Raw genomic sequence first — 27,233 nt, 5'->3', positions numbered from 1 at the left:
CCAGGGAAGAGCAAGGTTAGGAGGAAAACTGGAGTAGCAATGTATTTGGATGTGCAATGTACAGAGTGGATTAGAAAGTTAGGAAGATGGCTAAGCTTCCGACTCCATTTCAGCTCAGGTCATGGTCTCATGGTCTTGAGCTTAAACCCTGAGTCAGACTTTGCGCTGGGCATGGAGTCTGTTTAAGATTCTCATTCTCTCTCTCTCTCTCTCTCTCCCTCCCTCCCTCTCTCTCTCTGTCTCTCTTTCTCTCTCTCTCCTCTCTGTCTCTCTCTCTCTCTCAAAAAAAAAAATAAAGGTAGAGAGATGGGTACAGAAACTCTTAATACTTTGAAGTAATCCATGTAAGAGATGATGGTGATTCAAACTAAGGATTAAGAACAAAATATGAATTAAATTGCTATTAAAGGGCAGAATATATTGGATTTATCAACCAAATGGATGTGGGTGAGGTAAGAGTCTTGGGTGAAACCTGGAATTTCAATATAGACAGTGAGGTAGATGGTAGTATCAGAGAAACTGTAGAGAATGCAAACATTTATTTTTGTTTTCAGTATAGTTGCCATAGTGTTATATTACTTTCAGGTGTGCAACAGAGAATCCAAACATTTACATTACATTCCAGGATTAAATATGACCCATGTAAGTTGTTGAGTGTTGTGTTTGGCATATAGAAATTATGAAATAATTAGCTACTGTTATCTTAGGCTAACCTGGTTTCATTAATCCTAACAGAATTCACTATGAAGTATTATTCAGAATTGGTATTTGGCACTTTGAAGCTGATGTGGGTTCAAATTGTTCAACATTCCAGCTTTCTCACTCCAGACAAATTTCTTAACCTTTCTTGGCCTCAGTGTCCTCTTCTCAAAAATAAGAGTAACAGTATTAACCTGGCAGCATTTTTTTATGTTTTTTCATCTGTGTTATTACTTGTTTCACTACAAAGAAAACGTTAAATTAAGCCCAAATTTTTTAGCATTTGCTGATTTCTGTGGTATACATATTTTCATCATGGTCAATTTTGACGCACCATTGTGAATCATTGAACACGGGAAGAAGTGTCTTTCATCATTAAGTATGATGTTAGTTGTAGAATTTTCACAGATCCCCTTTTTAGGTTAAGTTTCCTTCTATTCCTCCTTTGTTGAGTATTACATACTTTAACTTTTACTAATGGTTGTTATTTAACAAATAACTTACAAAATTCCTGACAATGTAAAAATTGGCACTCTCCAGTAAGTCAGTTCTAGCACACTACTATAATTAACCCTTTTTCTCTTACTTTTTAAAGTAATGTATACATTTTAAAAAACATATCTATTTAAATTAAAGTTAACATACAGTATAGCATTGGTTTCAGGAGTAGAACCCAGTGATTCATTACCTATATATAATACCCAGTGCTCATCCCAACAAACGCCCTCCTTAATGCCTATCACCCATTTAGCCCATCTCCCCCGCCCACCTCCCCTCCAACAACTTTCAGTTTGTTCTTTGTATTTTAAGAGTCTCTTATGATTTGCCCCCTGCTCTGTTTTTATCTTATTTTTCCTTCCCTTCCCCTTATGTTCATCTGCTGTGTTTCTTACATTCCATATATGAGTGAAATCATATATTTGTCTTTCTCTGATTTATTTCATTTAGCATAATACACTCTAGTCCCATCCATGTAGTTGCAAATGGCAAAATGTCATTCTTTTTGATAGCCAAGTAGTATTCCACTCTATATACATACTACATCTTCTTTATCCATTCGTCAGTCAATGGGCATTTGGGCTCCTTCCATAATTCAGCTACTTTGCACTGCTATAATAATTGGGGTGCATGTGCCCCTTCGAATCAACATTTTTGTACCCTTTAGATAAATACCTGGTAGTGCAACTGCTGTGTCATAGGGTAGTTCTATTTTTAACTTTTTGAGGAACCTCCACCCCGTCTTCCAGAGTAGCTGCATCAGTTTGTATTCCCACTAAACAGTGCAAAAGGGCTCCCCTTTCTCCACATCCTGGCCAATATATGCTGTTTCCTGAGTTGTTCATTTTAGCCACTGGTGTGAGGTGGTATCTCATGGTGGTTTTGATTTGTATTTCCCTAATGATGAGTGATGTTGAGCATCTTTCCATGTGTCTGTTAGGCATCTGGATGTCTTCTTTGGAGAAGTGTTTATTCATGTCTTCTGCCCATTTATTCACTGAATTATTTGTTTTTTGGGTGTTTAGCTTGATAAGTTCTTTATAGATTTTGGATACTAACCCTTTATCCGATATGTCATTTGCAAACATCTTTTCCCACTCCATCAGTTGAACTTCACAGCATTTTTATGAGAATTAGAGATAAGAGAATTAGAGTGCCTTGACTGGTGCCTATCATGTAGTAGGGGTTAGTAAATGGTGGCTTAAACAAAAGACCATATTGTCCATTTCAGGCCTTTAGATTAGGAGGGGGATTCTCCCTTGTTTATCTTGGTAATTCCCATAGACTCTAGTGGCCTAGAAGAGAGTCTTGTACATAACAGATACTCAATAAATATATATCAAATCTATTATAATTGTTTTTTGCTTGATCTTTCACTGTTTGTCCTACTAATCTGCCTAAGACTGTAACCCCTCATTTTAAAGGTATTCTTCCTAAGGTTATAACTCCTTCTTGCTTATTTTTTTTCATTTAATCCTCCCTTTTTTACTTACCAATGATGACTCATGATTCATAATTCTATACCTTTTTGGAAAACTTATTACCAACTCCCCCCCATCCCCCCTCCTAACTCCACACAGGAGTTTAATTCAATAGTAAAAACAGTCCCCATCTGGCTTGACTATAATGAAAATTTCTCAGGTTATTGAATCTTTTCTGGAATTGTTGCTGGTCTCCAGAACTTCTGCAGTTAATTAATGAGATTCGCAAACAACGTGAATTTAATCACAGTGAATCATAGCCACTGAAAAAGGCATTTAATTTGACCTGAAATATTTGCACAAGAAAAATACCAAATCTCAAGAATGACTTGTGATTAGCAGCTCTATAAAAATAAAGAGCAATTCAAAGTTTTATAAAATTGAAGGACAATGGACCAAAAGCCCACTGGAAAAGTGAGGAAAATATAAAAACAGATAATTCATCCTGAAAAAGAATGTAAAAATGCTCCTTAAACATATGAAAAATATCCAAATACAGTACATATTAGAGAGATGCTGATAAACAGTATACTAAGATATGATTTTTTACCTCTCAGGCAAAAATGTAAAAAGTATAACAGAATCTATTGATGAGTCTGTGGGGAAACACACACACTCATACATTGCTGTTGAGAATGCAAACGAGTGGAACACTTGCAGAACTTTTCAACCCAGAAATTCCAATCTATTCTTGAAGATGAACCTCCAACAGTCCAAAAATACATATGCAAAAGGATGTTCATTGCAGCATAGTTTGTAATTACAAAGTATTGGAAACAACCTAAATGTCCATACGTAAGACAGTGCTTGAATAAATGATACAACATTGGCAAAATGGAGTCCTATAGAGCTGTGGGAAAAAAAAGGATGAAGAAGCTGTCTATGAACTGATGTGGAGTGATTTCCATGACATATTACCCAAGTGAAAAAAAAAATCAGGGGTGCCTGGGTGGCTCAGTCGGTTAGGCATCCGACTTCAGCTCAGGTCATGGTCTCACAGCTTGTGAGTTGGAGCCCCGCATTGGGCTCTGTGCTAGCAGCTTGGAGCCTGGAGCCTGCCTCAATTCTGTGTCTCCCTCTCTCTCTGCCCCTACCCTGCTTGTACTCTCTGTCTCTCATAAATGAATAGATGTTAAAAAAATTTTTTTTAAATCAAAATGCAGGAGGGGACTTTCAGAATGGCAGTGTAAGGGTTTCCAAAAATGTGCTTCTCCATAAAAGCAAGACCACAAAAACTGTGAAAATCTACTTTTTCAGAACTCTGGAAATTAACCTAAGTCTTAATTCAAAGAGAGCTTATTCCACAAAAATGACCAAACCTTGGTAAGAATAGTGAGTTTGGTTGTGCTTTAACTTTCCCTAATTCCATTCCCCTCCCTTAGCTCCACCGTAGCTTTGAAAATCAATAGCTTCAACAACTCTAATAGTTGTGAAAAATGGAAGTCTAGCAGCCACAGGAGAGGACATAGCAGCTTTGGAGTCACCCAGAACTCTTTGTGTGGATTTTAATTGGTTGTGTCTTTCAAGGAGTTGGTCCATTTCACCTAGCTATCAAATTTATAGGCATAGAAGTGTTCATAGTATCACTTTATTAACCTGTTCATGCCCACGGGATCAGTAGTGATGACTGATCTTTCATTTCCAATATTAGCAATTTGTGTCTTCTATTTCGTGGTTAGCTTGGCTAGAGGTTGATCAATTTCATTGACCTTTTCAAAGAACCAGCTTTTAGTTTTATTGATTTTATCTATCAATTTTCAATGTCATTGATTTCTACTCTCATCTTTACTGTTTCTTTTTTTCTGTTTCTTTTAGGCTCATATTACTTTTCTATCTCTGGTTTCCCATATCCAGAAACATGAATTTTTATGCCAATGTTCATAGAGATATTACTCACAATAGGCAAAAGGTGAGGGGCGCTTGGGTGGCTCAGTCGGTTGAGGATCCCGGCTTCGGCTCAGGTCATGACCTCACGGTTTGTGAGTCCGAGCCCCACGTCAGGCTCTGTGCAGACAGCTCAGGGCCTGGAGCCTGCCTCAGATTCTGTGTCTCCCTCTCTCTCTGCTCCTCCACTACTCATGCTCTCTCTCTCTCTCTCTCTCTCTGTCAAAAATTAATAAACATTAAAGAAATGTAATAAAAAAACAATAGGCAAATGGTAGAAACAATCCAAATTTTCATTGACAGATAAATAAACAATATGTGGTGTATACATACAAAAGAATATTATTCAGCATTACAAATAAACAAAGTTCTGATACATGCTACAACATGAACACACCTTGAAAACTATGGTAAATGAAGGACATCAAACACCAAAGGCCGCATATTGTATAATTCCATTTATATGAAATGTCCAGAATGGATAAATTCATAGACACACAAAAAAGAAGATTAGTGGTTGTTGTGAGGCCTCAGGGAGGTAATAGGGACTGACTACAATGGTACAGAGTTTCTTTTCAAGTGATGAAAATATTCAAGAATCTGATTATGGTGATGGTGGCACACCTATGTGAATCCACTAAAAAAATACTGCATTGAATACTTTAAAATGATAGAATTTATTGAATACTTTAAAATGATGAATTATATCTCAATAAAAAATATATATGTATATATATGTACTATGTAAAACAATAAAATATGTGTCTTTTCATATACTTATTTTGGTTTTGTTAACAAAATTGCATATCATTTTATGATCTGCTTTTTCAGCATAATATGGATCGGAAGTATTCCACTTCATTAAATCTTTCTTTGAAAAAATTTTAAAAGAACTGCTGATACAGCCAACAACATGGATGCCTCTCAAAAGCATAAAGTTTACCAAAATTATCCAGATACAAAGTCGTACATATAGTATTACTCCTTTTAAAGAAATTTAAAAACGGACAAAACTGATTTGTGATAATAGAGGTTAGACTAGTGGTTAACTTTCGAGGAGGTATTGATTAAGTATGGGGCATGAACAAGCCTTTTGGGATAATAGAAGTGTTCTATATATATATATATATATATATATATATATATATATATATATCTGGAAGATAGTGATATAAAAAAGTGCATATGAGTGAAAATGCATTTAACTATCCACTTAATAACTTAATATGTGTGCATATCATTGTATGTAATCTATAGTTTAATTAAAATTTAAAAACCACAGTGTGGCATTGGTGCAAGGCTAGACAAATAGACTGATGAAACGGACTAAATAGTCCAGAAAGAGATAGATATATAAATGATAGATAGATAACTTTTATTTTTATGTGATTAACTATCTTACAACAAAGTGTCCACTGCAGTTCATTGGACAAAGGTTGATCTTTTCACAAAATGGTAATAAAATGGAAATATGAACCATGACTATATTAAAAAAAATGAACCTGACCTATACTTCACACCAAACACAAAATATTAACTCAAGATGAAGCATAGACTTAAATGTTAAAGGCAAAACAATAATGTTTCTAAAAGAAAATCTAGGAGAATATTCATTATATTAATCAGAAATTTCTTAAACACAAAGCATAGTCATAAAAGAAAAAACTGATTAAATTGGACTTCATAATATTAAGGTCTTTTGCTTTTGAAAATGCAATTAAGAGAGAGAGAAAAGGCAAACCACAGACTGAGAGAAGGTATTCATGATATATGTGTATATATATATATATATCTCCAGACTACTATATACATATATATATCCAGAATATATAAAGAACTTCTACTGCCAATAAGAGGACAGAAACCTCAAATTTAAAACAATCAAAATATTTGTTCAGACCCTTCTGTAAAGAAGATATCCAAATGGTCAATGATCATGTGAAAGATGGTCAACATTAATTGTTAAAGAAATACAAATTGAAAATACAACGAAATAGCACTAGACCTAGAATATCTAAGATTAAATGGGTGAAATTACTGAATGTTGGTGAGAATGCAGAACACCTCAAGCTTACATAGTACTGATGCCAATATAAATTAGGTCAACCACTTTTGCTTAACCGACTGAGCTACCCAGGTGCTCTAGGTCAACCACTTTGGAAAAATATTTGGCACTACCTGCTAAAACTAGACACACGTATACTCATGACTCGGCAATTCCAATCCTAGGTGTATTTCCAAGAGCAATGAATCCATATGTGTACCAATAAGGCATGTACAAGAATGTTCATAGCAACTTTCTTCATAACAGCCCCAAACCAAAAAATAGCCCAAATGTCCATCTATAGTAGAATGGATTGAAAAAAAAATTGTTATATTTAATATAATGGAATTACACACAGCAATAAAAAAGAATGTACTACTTCTACCCAAAGGAATGTATAAATATCACAGACAAAATGACAAGTGAAAGAACACAGATACAAAGAGTACCTTCTAGGAGCACCTGGTTGACTCAGTAGAGCATGTAATTCTTGATCTCACACTTGTAAGTTCAAGCCCCACACTGGGCATGGAGCCTACTTAAAAACAAACAAACAAACAAAACAAAACAAAAAGAGTACATTCTATATGCTTCCATTTAAATGAAGTTGAAGATGCAGCAAAATTAATCTAGTACCTTCTAAGTGCTGGAAATGTTTTCTGTCTTGATTTCTATAGTGGCTACACAGGTGTAAACACACATAAAGATTGATTGAGCTCTACGCTGAAGATTTGTGCACTTGACTGTATGTAAAATATCTCAATATAAAATAAAATTGAGATGTACAACAATGTTTATAGAAGCATTTTTCATAGTAACCCCAAATTGGAAACAACCCAAAAGTCCATCAACAGTCTATCAACAGAATCAATAAATTGTGGTATATTCATCCTGTAGAGTACTACATTAAAATGAAAAAAAAAAAAACCCTGATACATACAAAGACATGAGTGAATCTCAAAGACATAATATTGAGCAAAAGAAGCGACGCTAATATACCATTTATCAATTCTATTCCTAGATGCATATTCCAAAGAATTGAAAGCAGTAAATCAAATACTTGGAAATCAATGTTCATAGCAGCAGTATTCATGACAGCCAAAAAATGGAAACAATCCACCAATGGATGAATGGACTAACGAGATGTGATTTATCCATACCACAGAATATTATTCAGCCATAAAAAGAATACAGTACTGACGACACCTGCCGCAACATGAATGAACCTCAAAGACATTATGCCCAGTGAAAGAAGCCAGTCAAAAAGGGACAAATATTGTGTGATTTCACTTACATGAGGTTCCTAGAATAGGCAAATTCGTAGAGATAGAGAGTACAATAGAGGCTACCCGGGGCTGGGCAGGGGAGAATGAAGAGTTATTATTTAATGGCTACAGAGTTTGGGAAGAAATTGCTGGAAATGAGTAGTGGTGATGGTTGCACAATGCCGTGAATGCACTTAATGCCCCTGAATTGCAAACTTAAAATTGTTAAGTGGTAAATTTTATGTTATGTATATTTTATCACAATTTGAAAAAAAGAAATTGGTTATAATAGAATACATACTGTATACTTCTACTTCTATGAAGTTCTAGAACAGACAAAATTAATGCATGGAAAGAGAGGTCAGGATAGTGATTGCTTTTGGATGAAGTATTGACTAGAAGAAGGCAAAAGGGAGCCTTCCAAAAGAGAATCTACACCTTGCTCAGAGTGGTAGTTACATGGATGCATACAAACATAAAAATTTGTCAAGCTGTCACTTTTAGGTACAAAAAATTTGCCAAGCTGTCACTTTACAGCATATACATTATATTTCCATTTAAAAGGGGGAAAAAAGAGTAGAAGCTGGGGAAACTGTCACTTAAAAGTTGCTTGCATTTTTTAATCCCTTGACTATGGAGACTTATGCTCACTTGAAAGCAGATTCTCTCTTTGGGGAAATTAGCAAAACTGGCCCTTCTGATCTCACTGGTGTAAAACTAGAAACCCAGCATTGTCCTGAGGAGAGCTACAAAGCACCTTAAAACTGACCACAGAGATTCAGGGTCCTGTCTTGGTCACGCATAGTGGGTGCAATAAATCAGAGATGTGTTTATGAGGCTTCTTGACTTTGGGGAGCGGAGAGGAACAATACAAAGGAAGGAGGGGCTGAGAGAAATGTCTCTTGGCTATGTGCTTGAACTGCAGCTTGGTGGGGGGGAGGGTTGTGAGGGAGGCAGACAGGGGATCAGAATGGCTAAAGTGACACTTTGTGAGACTATGGGCACAAGCTGTGTTGCTTCAAGCACTTGAGAGCAGAGTGTGGAACAAAGTTGGTAAAAGTATGGATATATGTTCTCTCCCCTGCCATCTTCTCTCAGAAGCCCACATGCCTTGAGCCCCAGGAGAATAGTAGTTCAAAGCGTTGGCACCCAGCACCCTTGGTCTGAACACTACTGTAATCTCACCAAAGCAAAGCTCCTTGGGTGGTGGCAGAGAGGGAGACAATGGAACACATGGCAGGGGGTACTGGCTGTAGACCAGTTTGTGAGTACATGAGGAAATATCCTTTTTGTGTGTTCCGGAATATTTGGCAGAAATTTTGCACAGGGAATCAGCCTAAAGTCCAGCAGTCATCCTGGTAGGGCTCAAACCTCTGTAAATTGGGCATGAAAAGTTAAGATTACCTCAGTTTATACTCACAGTCTGAACCTGGACAGAGCAACTACATGTGTATATCTCTGTGTCTATGTATATGTGCATGTTTAAGTGTACATATTTTCTTAACAAAACTGATATCCTACTGTATATCATTTTGAATCCATTTTTATTTTTACAGAGCACTTTATTTTGGGCATTTCTTTGTCATTAGATATTCTCTTGGGACTGTGTTCCCGAGGTCAGGGAGCCTTGCCCAGTGGCTGGGGTCTTGCCACCTATCTTCCAGCTGGAAAGGAAAACATCTGCTTTCCTGCCTTCCACTTCTGTGCCTCCCCCCAACTGGCTCATGAGCTTTGTTACTTGGTCCCAGCAGCCTCTAACAGTTGTGACATTATTGGGGTCGCACTTCATGCCTTCCATGGGGGTAAGAAAGAGATCTGTTTTCAGAAGCCATGACAGGCAAGGTCCAGAAGTCTAAGAGTAGACAGGTCAGGTCATCCATCGTCACCACATGCCAAAACCAGGGAGCCCTTCTCTACCCCCACCCCACCCCACCCCAAGTCTGCCAGCTTGCTGAGTCAAGAAACTGAGCTTTCTATAGCAAGCTCATAGAAAGGATGGAACCTACGCCCAAGTCTTCTGATTCCCCAAGGTCAGTGCTTTTCCACCCGCCTCTTAACCCTCCTCACAAGAAAGTCGGGAGGAGGAAGTGAATTTACCCACAAATCACACAGCAAAGCCACAAAAACACTTTTATTTAGTTGCTACCACAAATACAGAATCAAATTAAGGCAGTATAATACATTTCTCCTTATCCTTACAAGCTTTTATACAGTAATCTTTGCTTTCTGTGTCAGTTTGAATCAATAGTAGAAACGTTTATTAAACAACTTTTTCTTGAATTCTAGAGAAAAATCATTCCCTGGGCTATCAGGTGTGCTAATACAAGACATGTACAACTTAACATTGTCGATCACAGAAACGTCAGCCAAAGGCTGAGAGGCTGAGGGACAAGGCAGGAGACAAAGGCTCTGGCGACCAGCTATTACCTTGAGTTCCCTTCTGGATGAAAAAGAAAAATGTAAAAACTGATTATGCAAATACATCAGGCAGTCTAAAAAAAAAATCTGAGGTAAAGAGTAGTTGTCAATTAGAATATTAAATACATGACTGTAATTGGTTCTAGCAACCATAAATTTGGATTTCAGGAGAAGTAACTAGTTTATGAATGGATTTGTTTCTCTGGAACTAAATGAAAGAAAATTCTGGAAGATGTTTAAAAAGGTTAAGTGACTGCAAACAAGGTGACTATAAAAATCAGCACCAATGTTTGAATTTTCATAAAATAGAAATAATTTGGTTTGGCCACATCTTTCCTTTTGCCATTTGAACTCATAGGCATAAAAATTTATTTTATTAAGAGCTTATCAAATTGTGTTCAGATATGGGTCATACCTTGTTGCTGAAACTCAGAAAAGAAACTGTTTCAAGAACTTGCACTTTATCGAAACTGCCTTTCTGACTGCCATTTTAAAAAGTACAATATAGAGTTACACACTTAAAACCATAAAGCTTTGTGGTCACATTTACTTACAAAAGCACTCCTCCCCTTCCCCCCCACCCCCCACTGGTGGGGGAATGAGAGAATAAAGCAGGAACTGAGAGGAGGAAATGAAGAGAGGGGAGAAAAGGGGATACGAGGGTGAGAAAAAAATCAACTCTAAAATTTTAAGGATCACTGTTGGCTCAAGGTCAACTATAGAATGAAAGGGAGGCTCAGAAGAACAGATGTGAAACTTGGGGGAAATTTTGTCTCTAAAATAGCAAGCGCACACATGCGCGTGCACACACACACACTTTTTCAAAGTATGTTATGTAAAGAAGGAGTATGCCTACAAGGTGGATGTAGATACACCACGTCTGTGAGTGCATGTCTATGTGTGTCTGTGTGTAGGTGCAGTAAGTTATCTCACTTTGAATTACATATTCTAAACAAACTTGAAAGTGGACTGCTTCCTGGCCACCCTTAAGAGCATTATTCACACAGCCATTTCATCAGAATCAGCTTCAACATCAATGATCACAATCTTATCATAATCACTGGTGGTAGTGGTGATCACAGTGGGGTCAGGACCGTGGGAGGCAGTGGCAAGTTCCAGTGGGCTGGCAGCAGGCTCAGGGGACTCACTGTCAGGGCTGTAGACAGGCTCAAGGAGATCAGTGATGTCACACTCAAAGTGGCCGGCGGCAATGGTCTCAGGGTGACAGGACACAGTGAGCTCAGGGTGGCTAGCAGCGGCAGGCCCCGGGTGGCCAGCAATTGCTGGCTCAGGGTGGCTGGTGGCAGCAGGCTCAGGATTATCAGCAACAGTGGGCTCAGGGTGGGTGGTGGCAGGCTTGATGTAGCCAGTCGTGGTTTTAGGATAGTTGGTAGCAGGGCTGAAGGCAGACTTGGAGTGGCTGCCAGCAGCAATGTGGTGGCCAGTGACAGGCTTAGGGTGATTGGAGGCAGGCTTGAAATGGACAGAGTCAGCCTTGAAATGGACAGAGGCAGGTTTGAAATGCACAGAGTCAGCCTTGAAATGGACACAGGCAGGCTTAGGATATACAGTGGCAGACTTGGGGTGACCAGACGCAGATTTGGAGTGGCCAGAAGCAGTCTTGGAGTGGCTAAAGACAGACTTATGGTGGCCAGAGGCAGATTTGCGGTAGGCAGAGGCAGCCCGGGGGGGGCCAGAAGCTGGTTTGGGATGGCCAGAGGCAGGCTCAGGTTGGCCAGCTGCAGCATCACCAGGTAGTGGAACATTCCGGACATTCATTGGCATTTCCTCCACAGCAGGACAGGCATGGGCACGATCTTGTTCATGGGCTTGGTCACGGGCTTGGTCACGAGCCCGGGCGCGGGCACGGGCCAGGGCCCGGGCCTCCCGAGTCTCACGAACATCAGTGATGAGGCCAGAGAGGAACAGGATAGGGTGCCGCATAGCATGGAAAATGGCCCAGTATTCTCTTCGGAAATTCTCATTGAGGAGCCCGTAGATCACAGCGTTGAGGCAGCTATTGAAGTAGGCTATGAAGTAGGCTGCAAGATAAAGCCAGTTGGGGATCTTGCCTGCCATTTCCTTCGGACTGACAGCCACCAAGACAGTGAGCACGTTGATAGGACACCAGCACACTGCAAAGAGGAGGAAGATCACAAACATGGTTAGAAAATTGCGAACCTCAGCAAGCTGGTTATCGGGATTCTGCCCAGCCGGGTCACGGGCTGCTAGCACTTTGGTCCAGATCCTCACGTAGCAGAAACCCACTATGAGCAGAGGGAGGACAAAGTGGATGCAGACGATGGTCACAGCAAAGACGGGGTTGTTGAGATAGTTGAAGATGCAGGTGTAGGTGCGAGGATCATACTCGATGGTGCCAATGTACATGTTGGGCAGGACTGCCAGGACGGTCATGACCCAGGTGATGACCAGGTAAATGCAGGTATTGCGCACGCTGAAGATCCGCTCGTATTGGAGGCTGTGGCAGATGTAGCAGTAACGATTGATGGCAATTGCCATGATGTTGAAGATAGAGCCGACCACACTCAGCCCTGTGATGAATCCAACCATCTGACACTGGAACTGGCTCAGATCCCAGCCCCCAATGGCCATGGCATGCAGCATCAGAGGATAGGGGTAGATGGCCACCAGCATATCGGCCACGGAGAGGCTAACGACGAAGATGTTGCCTGAAAAACATATCAGGGGGAAGGAAGAGGGGGAAAAGCAGGGGAAAATAAATGGTTAAGTATGGAAGTGTATAAGTTTAAACTGGAGGGAAAGGCCGGCTGAAGAGGTGACAATTTAGAATTCTAGAATTCTTTTTAAAAAACACTCCTGTCACTTTGTGTTTATTTGGAGGCATGCCCCAGATTATTGTGATGTACAACCGAGTTTGGGAGACCTGTCCTTTGAGCGCCTTTTTCCTTTCAAACAATATCATCTCTGCTTCAGGGAGAAAAAAAAAAAAAACGAACTTATGTCAGAAAGCAGTAAACACAGAAGCCCTTTGTGGAACCTTTCATACACACGGACATGCTGCCACCTTTTTAGACAAAAACAGAATGCAAACTTTTTCCTTAAATGGGGATAGGGAGGGAAGTGAGAAGGGCGTAGAGGCCAGGTAGAAGCTGTGGGTAGAAAGTAGGCTGGAGGTGTGGGGGGAAGGGAAGAGGCTGGAGGAGTATCAGGAAGCCTCACCACCACCACCACCACCCCCCCCCCCGCCGAAAAAATGAGTGAGCCCTCTGCTTTTTCTAGTCTAGCATTGTTTTTAAAACGCAAACCTGTCTAAGAGAACAGTCTGAGAAACGGCATTAAAGGCCGTCGTCTCCTTAAGAAAACGAAATCAGACAATAATTAATGACTAAGCCCGGTAAATACTTACCATTTCCAAGGTAGCCTAAGAGTGAAAACTGAGGGGAGGGAGGGAGACCCTGTAAAATTTAGTCTGAGACCAAAAACTGTGAGTAGGGAGAAAAACAATCAGGAAAATCCCGGCAAGGATTAGCCGAACTGCCTGCTTCCTTGGGGTCCAGCGCAGAGCCGTGAACCCGCTTGTTCAACGCCCTGTGTAAAGAGTTCCCGCCTCTGCTCTGAACTTCACTAGAGCTTTGCAGCTAAACAGGCAAGCGAAGAGGGGAAGTCAGCCCCCAGTCCTGTTTTGTCGGGCACCGATAGGAACGTTTTTGTAAAACCTGTCCAAAAAAAAAAGGACGAAGAAGCCAAATGCAGGCGCTGAGCTGTCTCCCTCCCCCCCTCCTCTCTCTCTGAAACACCTCAATGCTAATTAGCATTGGTTTGGCAAAATACTGCACTTCATCTGGGACTAGGAGAAAATGAGCACTTTTTAAAAGGGCAAAAGAACGTTTCCTTCTGCCCTCCTGCCAGCGCTGAACGCCGGTCTCAGCGCTTTCCACCCAGAGGTTCTTTCTAGGGTTTTCCCTCAAAGAAATGAATTGGGGAAAGTGGAAAAGGCAGAGGAAAAAGCCTTAAAAACAAAAACACAATAAGAACCTTTATTTGAATTATAGAAAGAAAGAAGAAGGAAAAAGAAAGGGCAGAAGAAGAAAAGTAAGAAAAAAAATGGGCTTCGCAGGTGGTCCCTGGGGGCTCTCTGGTTCCTTGGGACCGCACTACTGGGGCGAGGGTGAGGTCCAAGCGTGCAGCCTCGCGTCTCCAGCGGACCAAAGTGAAATCAGACATAAGCACCAGAGCGTAAAAGAAAACTTTTAATGACTGTGTGTCCGTCAGTGCATTTTGAAACTCATCCCCTCAAAGTAATCCTCCAAAAACGGGCTGCTTCCTCTTCCTCGCGCCCCGCCCTCCGGGTCCTATGGGTACGCGACTCTCTCATCCCGCCCTCTCTCCCCGTTCAGCCGCCTGGCCCCCCACAGGCAGAGATCCCGACAGCAGAGACCCCGGGCGCCGCCCCCTCCCTCCTGGGACCCGCGCGAGGCGTCCGGGCCCCTTTGCCCCTCCCCTCCCGTCCTCCGCCCTCCCCCGCCCAACCTGCAAAAGGGGGCTCACCGCTTGGCGGAGTCCGCCGCCCCCGCCCCCCGCAAAGGTGGCCGCGCCCTGCAGCCTCCCGCGCCGCCCGCAGCCGGCCCCTCTCCTGGGCACCAGCTCCCGGCTCGCCGCCAAACCCCATCCCGGCTCCCGGCGCTTCGCAGTTTCCCTGCGCCTCTGGCCGCCCCCTCCGAGCTCTCCCGCGGCCCTCCCGCCATCCTCGCCCTGTTCTCCCTTCTACGCCCCCCACCTGAGATGCCCAGCTCCGGGACCTCTCCGCCAGCCCTCCCTGAGACCTCCCAGCACCTCGCTTACGGACTTCGCGATCTCCGCTGCCGCTGCCGTCGCTGCCACCGCCAGCTGCGCCCAGACCTCCGCTCTGCTCTCTCCACCCTGCGCCCTGGGACGGGCGGACGGAGCTCGGCTCCGGCGGACTCAGACCACCCTGCTCCACACTCAGACGCGAGGGTCTGCGCTCCGCTGCCCGGGAGCCGCCTGGGTGCCGCCCTGGAGCCCCAGAGCCGCGGCAGCTGGGGCTCGGCCGGCCCGGGGCGCCGCCGCTGCGCTGCGCTCCTGTAAGCGCCGCCACAGCCGCCGCGGCCGCCGCAAACTTAACTTTCCCGGAGCGGGTCGCAACCTTGCGGCTCCCTCCGCAGCAATTCGGCCCGCGCTGTCTCCGCGCCACCACCTCGGTGGCCTCTGGCTCGGCATGCTGTCCCCAGACGGTGGCCGCACTCTCTGCTGGGGTGCCGGCTCCCTCTGCATCACGTCTCCGACGGGGCAGGGCTGAGGGGTCTGCCGCGCACCGCGGGACCCGGGCTTTGCACTTGGACGCCAAAAGCTTATTTCCCCCAGCTCCCTCAGCCTTCAGAAGGTCTCAATTTATGGGGCCCCGGCAGAACATCACCACCCAGTTTCTCAGGGAAATTGAGGGTAGGGACGTTCAATGTGAGGGCACTGTCCGAGCGGTCCCTATTTTAGGCGCCCGAACCAATGACCTAGGGTTTGCAAGTAGCTGCACGCCAGGTAGGAAGAAGTAAGGGTGGCTTACCAGAATTTCGAAGCTTCTTATTCTTCGTCACAGCTAAGATGACCATGGAGTTGCCGATCAGGTCTACGACGATGGTGATAACCATTGCGCAGAACATAAAGATGATTAGAGCCGGTGGGTAGTCTGGCTGTGGCAGCTTACAGCCGATGCAGCCGTACGGGGTGGGGACTGCCACGGTAGGCCCCATATTGCTGCCGGAGACAGTTCGGCTCTCCCAGCCAGTCAGGACAGCGAACACCCGCTCTGTCACCAGGAGCTTCCAGAAAGCTGCCTCCCCTCCGATGATCAGAGAGCGAATGACAGCAACCCGCCCCTCTCCGATGAGCTTTTAAAGCCTCAAGAGGTGGCTAGCCCCACCCCAAATCCCTCCTCCCGACCAATCAGAGCTCCTCAAACACCCCCGCTTTGATCTCCAACTCATCTTGGACAAATCCACAACGAGGTGTCGTCTTGCTTCCGACTGCCTTGTTTGTGCTTCCCCTCTAGCCGCCCCCACCATCCCCTAGGTACTTTGCCTCGTGACAAGCTCAGAATCCACCTCCCTGCTCCCCAGCCACTGCGCTTCCGTTTCTAGCAAGTTCTTCTCCCTTCCCTTGCAACGCAAACACTTAGCAAATCGATGTAAAATGCAGAGCAGGGGCACGGGGGTCTCTCTTGGGATTCAGTTCCAACCCAAGCCAGTCTGTAGCCTCCAGCAGAGTGTGAGAGAGCGCCAGTGGCCCTTGAACCCTAGATATATCTTCTTGAAAGGTTCATGCCACCTCAGGTGCTTTTTCCCGTTCAGAGCCTTTTGCACCTCATGGGGAGCAGGGGGCAGCTGCCCAGAGCTTCCACTCTCAGTCTGGGTGCCCAGTGTCTAGGGAACTTAGCTCTGCTAGAGGCTGGTTGGCTCCCTTAATGGCAGCAAGCGACTGAACAGTCGATCAGGGACTTACGCTCTCCTTAAGGAGATGTCCCCTGCGCCGGGCTCTGGGAGCAGGGAGTGGGGCAAGCGAGAGCAGGGGCTGGTCCCCTTCCCCGCTGCTGGGCACCGTGACTGCGGGAGCTCACAGGCTTCTTTGGGAAAAAGTAAAGCGGCGAAACAGTTCCGGCTCTTTTCCCCTCTTGAGGTGCTCCGCACGGTCTACAGGGTGGCGCGGGGCTCTCGGACAGGCTCGGGGAGCTGCGCTACAGAGGCGGGACGGTCGCGGAGGTGCCGGGCAGCGCAGCCAAGAAGACTGCGGCAGATCAGCCCCTCTGCCCCAGGCATATAACTTCGGTCGGTGCTTCTCCCTTGCCACCCTTTGCCTGGGGTCCCATTTCGATCTCATTCAGTCGGACCGCCCCCTTCCCTGTAAATCTCTGCCCGGAGGCATCACGGTTCCCTGTGGAGCGCCCAGGCACGCGAAGTGCGCGGGCCACGGGAAATCCGAACTGTTGGGGCTAAAACTAGAGGGGCGCGATTCTCTACTCGCTCCCTCCACAACCTCGGTCACGGGAGTGGATTTCTGCCCGCTACTCAGACTCGTGGCTCTTGCTGAGAAGCTTCGCGGTAAGTATCAGTGAACATTTTGAAACTTGTCCCAGACTAGCTTTCTTGCTGCACTGGGGGAGAGGGGGTTGCACTGTCTGGGAGCGCCACCGTCTGGACACCGCAGCCTTCCTACCCTGCCGGGAGAGGGTCCGACAGAGGGGGTGGGGGCTGGGGGCGGATTCCGAGAGGGACCGAGACGTTCAGGGACCCTTAACGGAAAGGCAGACATGGCTGAACACAAGATTGCACGCACTTTCTCTAGCGGAAAAGCCCAAAGTAGGAATGTCGGAAGATGAATCCCTCCACCCCTACCCCCTGCGCTTGCTACCGGGAAGGGAATCCGCACGAAAGACGATCTCCCGCTTTGCGCCTTTTCACATTCATTATCTCACTGCTCCTGGCTGGCGGGCTGGCTGGAACCCGGGAGGCACACTCTCCAGGCTGGACGAGGCCACGATTTATCCATAAACGCAGCGTGAGAACCGGCTCTGCTCTCCTCCTCAGAGGAAGGTGAGCCCTGGAAAGAGGCGAGCGGCCAAAAGTCCATCCACGCGATGGACTAGTTCGTCCACATCAGGCTGCTCACGCTGGTTCCCCGAGGGTTTGGATCTTTTTACTTGTGGCAGGGAGCCGTTTTTAATTCGAATAAACAAAACAAAAAAAAATTGAAGGAAAAGGGAAACACGCATTCTAGTGACTGAATATACTGGCATCTCCCCTGCACCGCCTCCCCCATCAACAATCCTGTAAAGACAGTTGGCAAACTGTTCTTTCAGACATTGTTATATTCTGTACTTCTCAAAGGAGGTGGCCCCAGAGCTGGTGGAAATCCGGGGCACTGGGAAGTCTCAGGGGCTGTGTCCCGGGCTTGCCTGGGACTGAGGGGTGAGCAGGAGAGAGGTTGAGGTGATCCCTGGCCCCTGCCCCTGTTTTGACGCTGCTTGACCATGACCTCTTGGGACTTGGATTTTTCAGTACTGGACAAGTGATAGAGGCAACTATTTTCATAATGGGAGGGGTTCTGCATCTGGTTAAATTAAATTTGTTAATTTTTTGAATTACCTTAATAAGGAATCTGAACATTTCCCAGTCCAAAAAAAAAAAAAACAACAACAGATGGATATTGAATCTGCTATGTGGATACATATGAGGAAGAAAACCAGTCAGAATTTGCAAGGGTAAGACAAGACTCATGTACAGTAACCTCAATTGCTTCGGAATAGTTAAGGGGGCAGGTCTTTCTTGGGTAGAGTGCAGTGTGTATGGTTTATTTAAGCTTGCAAAGGATTTTTAAGTATCTTTCTAAAAAGCCTTCTAGGAAGCCCTAATAACTGGGAGTGGAGAAAAACAATTTATTTGGGATTTGAAACCTATGAGGTGTAGAATCAAAAGAGAGGACACCTAGGACATTTCCTGGGGAGTCCCAGAAAAACCTTGGAAACCCATACAGAGATTAGGAAGGAGCATAAAATAATGAATAGTGGACAGGGAATTGTGTAGACAGCTTCCAATCCTGGAGCCCAGCCAGGTCCCAGCATGGCCCCTTCCCCTAGATCACTTATTATGAGATAAGGCACAGTGCCTGGTCTCCCAGAGGACTCCCAGCACTGAAAACTCACCACATCCCATGTAGAAGTGATGCAGAGGGGCATTCTGTGTAAAAGGTAGATGTTAAAAGATTTTTTCCCTCTTCTTGTTGATACAGAAAACTTTCTTCCATCTCAGTCTCCACATTTCTCATGTTCTAAAAGATCGGTGCCAGGGGCGGGGGCGGGGGGGGGGGAGCAGTGGCAGTCAGGGTCGCAGCCAACAACTTGGCTCTCTTTTCAAAGTTGAAAGAGAGCAAGCAGTTTCTGCTGGCAAATGGGCAAAATTTCTGTGCATACGAGGATAATACCTTGCCTGTGATTAATGCATTGTCATTTTAAGTAAGCATTTTATAGGTTTCAAAATCCTGTCAGGGATATATTTTCTCATAACAATGCCACTTAACAGATGGGAAACAGGCTCAGAGAGGCGACAGGACTTGCCCAAGGTCACGCCAAGGCTAGTGGAGGAGCCCAATATCCTTTCAGCCCAGGGATTTTCTCCCACAGCCCAGCTTCATAAGATAGTGTTTTGCTCTGGCACTTGATAGGGTGGATTCTGTGTTCTCTTTTCTGTTGTTTTTCTGTTTTTTCATTTGATGGTTTTTATTCACATATATTCACATACCATAGTCACCTCTTTAAAGTGCACAATTCAGTGGTTGTCTGTACATGTACTAAGTTCTGCAACTATCACCACTACCTAATTTCAGAACATTTCCATCAACCCAAAAAGAAATCCTGTACCCCTTAGCAGTCACTCCCCATTCCCTCCAAGCCCCCAGCTTCTAGAAACCATTAATCTGAGTTGTGTCTCTATGGATTTGTCCATTCTGGACATTCCACATAAATGGAATCATACAATATGTAGCCTTTTGTATCTGGTTTCTTTCCCTTAGCATGTCTTCAAGGTTTACCGATGTTGTAGCATGTATTAGTACCTCCATTCCCTTTTATGGTCATATAGTATTCCACTGTATGGATAAACCACATTTTGTGTATCTATTCATCCATCAGTGGGCCTTTGGATTGTTTCCACTTTGGGGCTATAATGAGTAATGCCACTGTGAACATTTTGGGTTCTTTTTTAGCCACAGGTGGCCCCTGGCCCAAGATAGCCAAGCAGAGGACCTCTTAGTGCCAACCCACATCTCCTCCAATCCCAGCAAGGGCTGGAGAGCCAAGGACTCCCCCAGGCACTCCAGACTTCTTTGGCCAATGCTCTTCTGGATGAAGACTGCATTTGGCTCATTCTTAAAAATAAAAACAAGCTTGAACCCAGATAATCATAGTGCCTCATCAGAGGGTTGATGGGAGACTTGAATGAGATAATACATGCAAGTGCTTAGAACATAATTCAGAACAGAGTAAGCACTTAACAACCACTAGCTATTATTACTGTTCCTTTTTTAATGTTTATTTTTATTTGTTTATTTTGAGAGAGAGAGAGCATGCGTGCAGTACTCACAAGTGGAGGAAAGGCAGACAGAGAGAGAGGGAGAGAGAGAGAATCCCAAGCAGGCTCTGCATGTCAGCACAGAGCCCCACACAGGGCTCAGTCTCAGAAACCATGAGATCATGACCTGAGCCAAAATCAAGAGTTGGACACCCAACTGACTGAGACACCCAGGTGCCCCTATTATTATTATTATTATTATTATTATTATTATTCTGAAAGTGTCTAATTGTCTAAACTCTATTGTGTTACACTTTCATAGAGGACAGAGGCTCTCTGAGACATCAGAGACTCTGCCCCCAGCTGCCACCCAATGGGCACTCATCAACCTCCTAGGCCTCCATGACATGTGAGTCAGATGGAAAGGAACGTAGTGACTTGCCTTTTCACGAGCACCCAACATGCTTTACTGACACAGTCTGTATAGTTTCCACAAGAAGGAACCATCAGATGTTTTTTTACATCAATCAGAATGGAAGCATGCAAGATGGTTGGTCTCTACACAGCTCAGACTTAAAGTCCACAGGCAACTGGGTAAGCTCAGGCAGCAGAAGCTGGCTTTCTCAGCAGAGCACGGTGCCAGCCCAGGCTGAGGAAAGTCTTGTCCCAGGTCTAGGGTGGGGGACCAGGACTCCTGGACCAGGACTCCAGGCTGTAGTCTCAAAAGAACTGAGCAGGGCTTTGGGCAGCAGTCAAGTCACTAGGACTGTGAGCATCAACAAACTGGGTTGTTTTCCTAAACACACTATGTTTGGTCACATTTACTTTACCAATGTGGAGACACTGTTCACATTTGTTAAATGAACAAAGAGAATGATTGCCCTCTCCAAATCTCCTTGGCATAATTCATCATAGCTAGAACCACTTTATCTTCCCCTGGTGCTTGAGTCATTAGGAAGAGTAGGACACATCCATTTCCTTTAGTGCAATCAGGGGCTCACCAAAGTAATTAACAACCAGTATTCCCAGGATCTTAATGCCTGATAAAGACTACAGGTTAGACAGGTCAAATCAAAGGGTTACCTGGGAGAGAAGAAGCACATTAATTACTTGTAGTAACACTTGGACTCCCGTCCCCTTGTACAATTTACCTGCTAATTAGAGCTTAATGAACAATATCTATTTTCCTAGCTTCTCATTCCAGCCAAGCATGATCGCCTGTGCATTTGAAAACTGTCCCTCTTATTAATCATCCTCATGACTTGTGGTGCAACAAATCCCTTGTCCTGGGAGCTCTGCTTCACCTCCTCTATTGCAAGACATAGGACATGAGTATCCAAATGGGTCCTCTCAACCCCTAATAATGGCTAACATGTATGTGTCCTCCTAGATGCCAGACACTGCTCTCAGGTCTTTATCCATATATTCTCATTCAATCCTAACAATAGCCCTATATGACAGGCACAATTATCATCCCTTTTTCACCAATGAAGAAGCTGAAGTCCAGAGAAGCTATATCACGTGCTCCAGGTTGCACTGATAATGAATGGTAAAGCCAGAAGTCTAGCTTGGGTGGTCTGGCTCCAGAGTCCGTGCCTTAACCATTATGCCTGATTATTTGCACATATTATTCCTGACTCTAGGGCATTGGTTAGCAATTTTAGTGCATGTCAGAGCCATCAGGGTTGCTTAGACAAAACACAGCTTTCTATGCCTGTCCCTAAAGATTCTAATTTGGTAGATCTGGGGTGAGGCCCTGGAATCTGCACGTTTTTCAAAAGCCCAGGTGATTCTGAAGCAAGTGGCCCAGGGACCCCTCTTAGAGAAACCCTACTCTTAACCCAATCCTGCAAGTAGCTGCTGGCAATTTAAGGAATTCTAGATGTGGAAATCAGTGACTCAGTGTCCAGCATGCTCTTGAGGGTGTGGTCCTACTGGGACTTTATACACTTGCTCTAGTTTGTAAAACTTGATTTGGTCCTTAGACTCAATCCCACCTTCTACTTCCATTGTAGTGATTGGGTTCCTGGCCCAATGCCTGATAGTAACCTGCTCCCTGAAAACAGGGCTGCTTTGCTCTCCCAGGGACCAGAGGTCTCACCATACCTCCTTCCTACTGCTAGACTCACCCTGATGGCCTACCTGACTAGGATGGCCTGCTTTAGCAAATGAAAATATGGGGTGCCCAGTTAAAATTGAATTTCAAATAAATATGAGTAGAATCTAAGCATGTTCCATGCAATGTTTGGACATACTTATACTACAAAGTATCCATTATTTATTGGCAATTTAAATTTAACTGGCTCCTTTGTATTTTACCTAGCAACCCTATGACTGAGTCACAGCCCTTGACTGATCCTAAATTAGTCAAATATAAGGACTTGGCATTGGTTGGTAAAGGGTTTGTCTTCCCCAACAAGAGGCTTGGTCCACTCTGGGAGCAGAGACTATTGATCCAAGATTGGAGGATCCCAGTTTGCTCTGTGGCTTTCACTCTGCCACCTTGCCCCTGCTACATATTGGCCTGTGCATATTTCCTACTTGCTTTAGTCAGCATTCTCTATTTACTCAGGAGATTCATGACCCATCCTTAAAGACGTACTTGACTCCCCTTTGCCTAAGATACACAGCACTGTAGAGTGAGTAGCAATTTGACTGCAAATCAAGCCCTGTCATTTGAGACATTTACACGTCTGTGTTTTGACTTGGGATTATATTTGAAACCATTGTGTTTTCTTTTTTTTTAATTTTTAATTTTTATTTAAATCCAAGTTAGTTAACATAGAGTGTAATAAAGGTTTGAGGAATAGAACCCAGTGATTCATCACTTACCTATGACACCCTGTGTTCATCACAAGTGCCCTCCTTAATGCCCATTCCCCATTTAGCCCATCCCCCCCACCCATCTCCCCTCCAGCAACCCTCAGTTTGGTTTCTGTTTAAGAGTCTCTTATGGTTTGCCTCCCTCTCTGTTTTTATCTTACTTTTCACTCTCTTCTCCTATGTTCATCTGTTTCTTAAATTCCACATATAAGTGAAATCATATGATACTTACCTTTCTCTGATTTATTTCGCTTAGCATAATACACTCTACTTCCATCCACGTTGTTGCAAATGGCAAGATTTCATTCTTTTTGATGGCTGAGTAATAGTCCATTGTGTGTATGTGTGTGTGTGTGTGTGTGTGTGTGTGTGTACCACATCTTCTTTATCCATTCATCAGTCGATGAACATTTGGACTCCTTCCATAATTTGACTATTGTTGATAGTGCTGCTATAAACATTGGGGTGCATGTGCCACTTCTAATCAGCATTTGTGTTTTCTATAAATGGCATGTTAAAGGTTATGACAAGTCTCTCTGAAAACCTCAGTTTCAGCTGCCCAGGAAGACAACTTTTGGGAGCCCTTTCCAGCAGTCCCCCAAAGGCATTTTGTATATCCAGTGTAACCTATGTTGTAAGTCAGATCATCTCAAAGCTACCTGCATCTAGTTATATTTACATGGTGATATAATCAGCAAGAAGTCAAAAAAGATGTTACATTTATTTAGTTTTGTCATCTTAACCAGCTGTTCTGGTCAGTACTGTCTAATGTTACTTCTATATCCATCCCAGGCAGAGGGAGGTCTGTGAGTGAAAGGCAAGGTTATGTGCAGGTACCTCCTCAGTCTAGGATAAAAGACTGTGTGGAGAACCAGAGGAGGAGATGTGGCTGTCTGGAATATTAAGGAAGCAAAGGATGAACTGCAATAAAACATCCTACAGGACCATACATTTGCCTAAAGAGCCACTAAAGGAAATCATTGGAACTTTCTGTAGAAGGAGAAAAATGAGGAAACAACCTCACACTAGCCCAAGTCAGAAAGACTGCAGGACCTCACAGGTGCTTCTCTTCTGGCTTTTCTTCACTGAGGCCAGGGGTATCAGTTTCCAGGATTTAAAGCCCCAGTGAATTAGATTGAGCAACATTCTAGCAACACTTGGCCCCACTGAACTCCCATTTGTAACAGAAACCATAGGCATTTTCTGGGGCTCCCCCTTCTGCCTGACTACAAGGCTCTGATCTAGGGAACACCTGATGAATGGATGTCAGAAAGAAGCCCTCCTCCCCCCATGCATCTTCAGAATGCCTACTGACAATGACAAGTTCTGGTGCTTCTGTTCTCTCCTAAATAACTATTACATTTGATTTTGAATCTTGCAACTTTATTGAATTTGTTTATTAGTTCTCATAGTTTTGCTGTGGAATCTTGAGGGTTTTCCACTTATAAGATCATGTCATCTACAAAGATAATTTTACTTCTTTCTTCCTAGTTTGGATGCCTTCTATTTATTTTTCTTGCCTAGTTGCTCTGGCTAGGACTTCCAGTACTATGTTGAATAGAAGTGGTAAAGGTGGGCATCCTTGCTTGGCATTCTTGGTCTTAGAGGAAAAGCTCTCAGTCTTTCACCATTGAGTATAATGTTAGCTGTGGACTTTAACATATAGCCTTTATTATGTTGAGGTAGTTTCCTTCTCTTCCTAGTTTACTGAGTGTTTTTTTATCATTAAAGGGTCTTGGGTTTTTGTCAAATATTTTTCTGCATCAATTGAAAGGACCATGTGTTTTTTTTCCCTTCATCCTGTTACTGTGGTGTATTACATTGATTGATTTGCATGTGTTGAACCATCCTTGCATCCCAAGAATAAATCCCTCTTGGTCATGGTGTAAAATTATTTTTAATGTGCTGTGGAATTTGGTTTGCTAGTATTTTGTTCAGCATTTTTACGTCAATATTCATAAGGGATGTTGATTTGTAGGGTTTTTTTTATATTGTCTTTGGTTTGGGATCAGGTTAATGCTGGCCTCACAAAATGAGTTTCTAAGTATTTTATCCGCTTCAACTTTTGTAAGAGTTTGAGGAGTATTGGTGTTCATTCTTCTTTAAATGTTTACTTGAATTCACCAAGCTAAGCAAATAGAGACCAATCCCTAAAGCAGCTTGCTGTATGTTAGAAAGTCGCAAATTCGGCCACTCTCTCTCTCCATTTCATGGAAGGGCACTGGCACTGAGCTGTAGCTCCCCTAATCTGCAGGGAAAGGATAAGTAGAAATGCCATGAAGTTTCCTACCATTTTATTTTATTAGGTTACTATTATTTTATTGTTAATATTATTTTTTAAATTTATTTATTTAAATTCAAGATCGTTAACATACAGTGTAGTATTGGTTTCAGGAGTAGAACCCAGTGATTCATCACTTCCATATGATACCTAATGCTCATCCCAACAAGCACCCTCCTTGATGCCCATCACCCACTTAGCCCATCCCCCCACCCACCTCCCCTCCAGCAACCCTCAGTTTGTTCTCTGTATTTAAGAGTCTCTTATGGTTTGCCTCCCTGTTTTATTTTTTTTAAGTTTATTTATTTATTTTGATGGAGAAAGAGTGCACATGAGCAGGGGAGGAGCAGAGAGAGAGAATCCCAAGCAGGCTCCCCACTGTCAGTGCAGAGCCCGATACAGGGCTCGAACTCACAAACCCCATGAGATCATGACCTGAGCCAAAATCAGGAGTCAGATGCTTAACCAACTGAGCCACCCCTTCTCTGTTTTAAATGTGGTTTTTTTCTTGGTTTGGCATTTATTTGGTCACTATAGACCTTTAAATGATTTCCAGACCTCCTATAAAATTATTTTAGTCAGTTTCTAGTTGTTTATTTAGTGTTTCCCTGGGAGTATGACAACCTAGAGCTTTGTAGATTTAAGTTTGATAGTTACTATTTTCTAGGAATTTGCCCATTTTGTCTATACTTTCAAACCTATTGACATAAAGTTGTTTATAATATCCTCTTACTATCTTTTTAATTTCTGCATAACTGTAGCAATAGAATTTTATTCATTCTTAATATTAGTTATCAATACATACTTACTTTTATTCTTATCAAACCCACCAAAAATTTTATTTTTTTTTTGTTGTTCCTTTTAAAGAACCCCTTTTTGGGGGTGCCTGGATGGCTCAGTCAGTTAAATGTCTGACTTCGGCTCAGTTCATGATCTCACTGTGAGTTCGAGCCCCGCATCTGGCTATGTGCAGACAGCTCAGAGCCTGGAGCCTACTTCACATTCTGTGTTTCCCTCTCTGTCTGCCATCACCCACTTGAGCAGTCTCTCTCTCTCTCTCGCTCTCTCTCTCTCTGTCTCAAAAATAAATAAACATTGAAAAATTTAAAAAAGAAAGAAAGAAACCACTTTGGGCTTGGTTGACCTCTCCATCGTATGCTTTAGTTCTAAGTCACTAACTTCTGTTCATATCTTTATTATTTGCTCCCTTTTACTTTCTTTGAGATTAATTTACTATTCTTTTACTAATTGTTTAGATGGATGCATAGATTGCTCACTTTAGTCTTTTTTCTTTCTCTTTCTCTAATATATCCATTTTAGGCTATAAACTTCACTCTAAGAATTTCTTTCTTTGCATTTCATAATTTTAATATGCAGCATTTTCATTATTAAAATCTCAATATCTTTTTTTTCTTAAAATATCTTTTGTGACTAATGTGTTACTTAAAATTATGTTTCTTAATTTCTAAACATATAGAGACATACTAAAAATCCTTTCATTGCTGATTTTTAGTTTAATTCCATTGTGATCAAAGAACATATTGTATATGATTTAATTTTTTTTAATTTGTTGAGACCTAAATATGGTCAATGTTTGTAACTGTGTGCTTTAAAATAGTTTGTATTCTGCATCTTCTGAATGCATTGTTCTATATATATGCCTGTTAGATCAAGTTGCTAAACCCTTTTATTTTAATCTTCTGTATCATTGACCATTTGTCATTTTCTTCATCAGCTTCTGAGGGGCATATTAAAAATCTCTCACCATGACTGTGAACTTATCTA

General features: G+C 43.1%; 1 protein-coding gene across 1 annotated transcript; it reads right to left on the bottom strand.

Annotated features, from left to right (window-relative positions):
* Positions 1 to 10,887: 10,887 nt before the first annotated feature.
* GPR50 (G protein-coupled receptor 50) lies at positions 10,888 to 16,111 on the bottom strand. The gene is made up of 2 exons (XM_019435747.2): positions 15,850 to 16,111; positions 10,888 to 12,979 (listed from the first exon to the last, which is right to left on the bottom strand). Exons 1-2 carry the CDS (start codon positions 16,034 to 16,036, stop codon positions 11,289 to 11,291), a joined length of 1,878 nt encoding a protein of 625 aa, XP_019291292.1. The 5' UTR covers positions 16,037 to 16,111; the 3' UTR covers positions 10,888 to 11,288.
* Between the last annotated feature and the right edge of the window lie 11,122 nt (positions 16,112 to 27,233).

This window comes from Panthera pardus, unplaced genomic scaffold (assembly GCF_024362965.1).
Source record: "Panthera pardus isolate Hobbes unplaced genomic scaffold, ASM2436296v1 HiC_scaffold_27, whole genome shotgun sequence".
Lineage (NCBI taxonomy): Eukaryota > Metazoa > Chordata > Mammalia > Carnivora > Felidae > Panthera > Panthera pardus.
The sequence above is the reverse complement of the archived record's forward strand: the minus strand, read 5'-3'. Positions and strand labels throughout refer to the sequence as shown.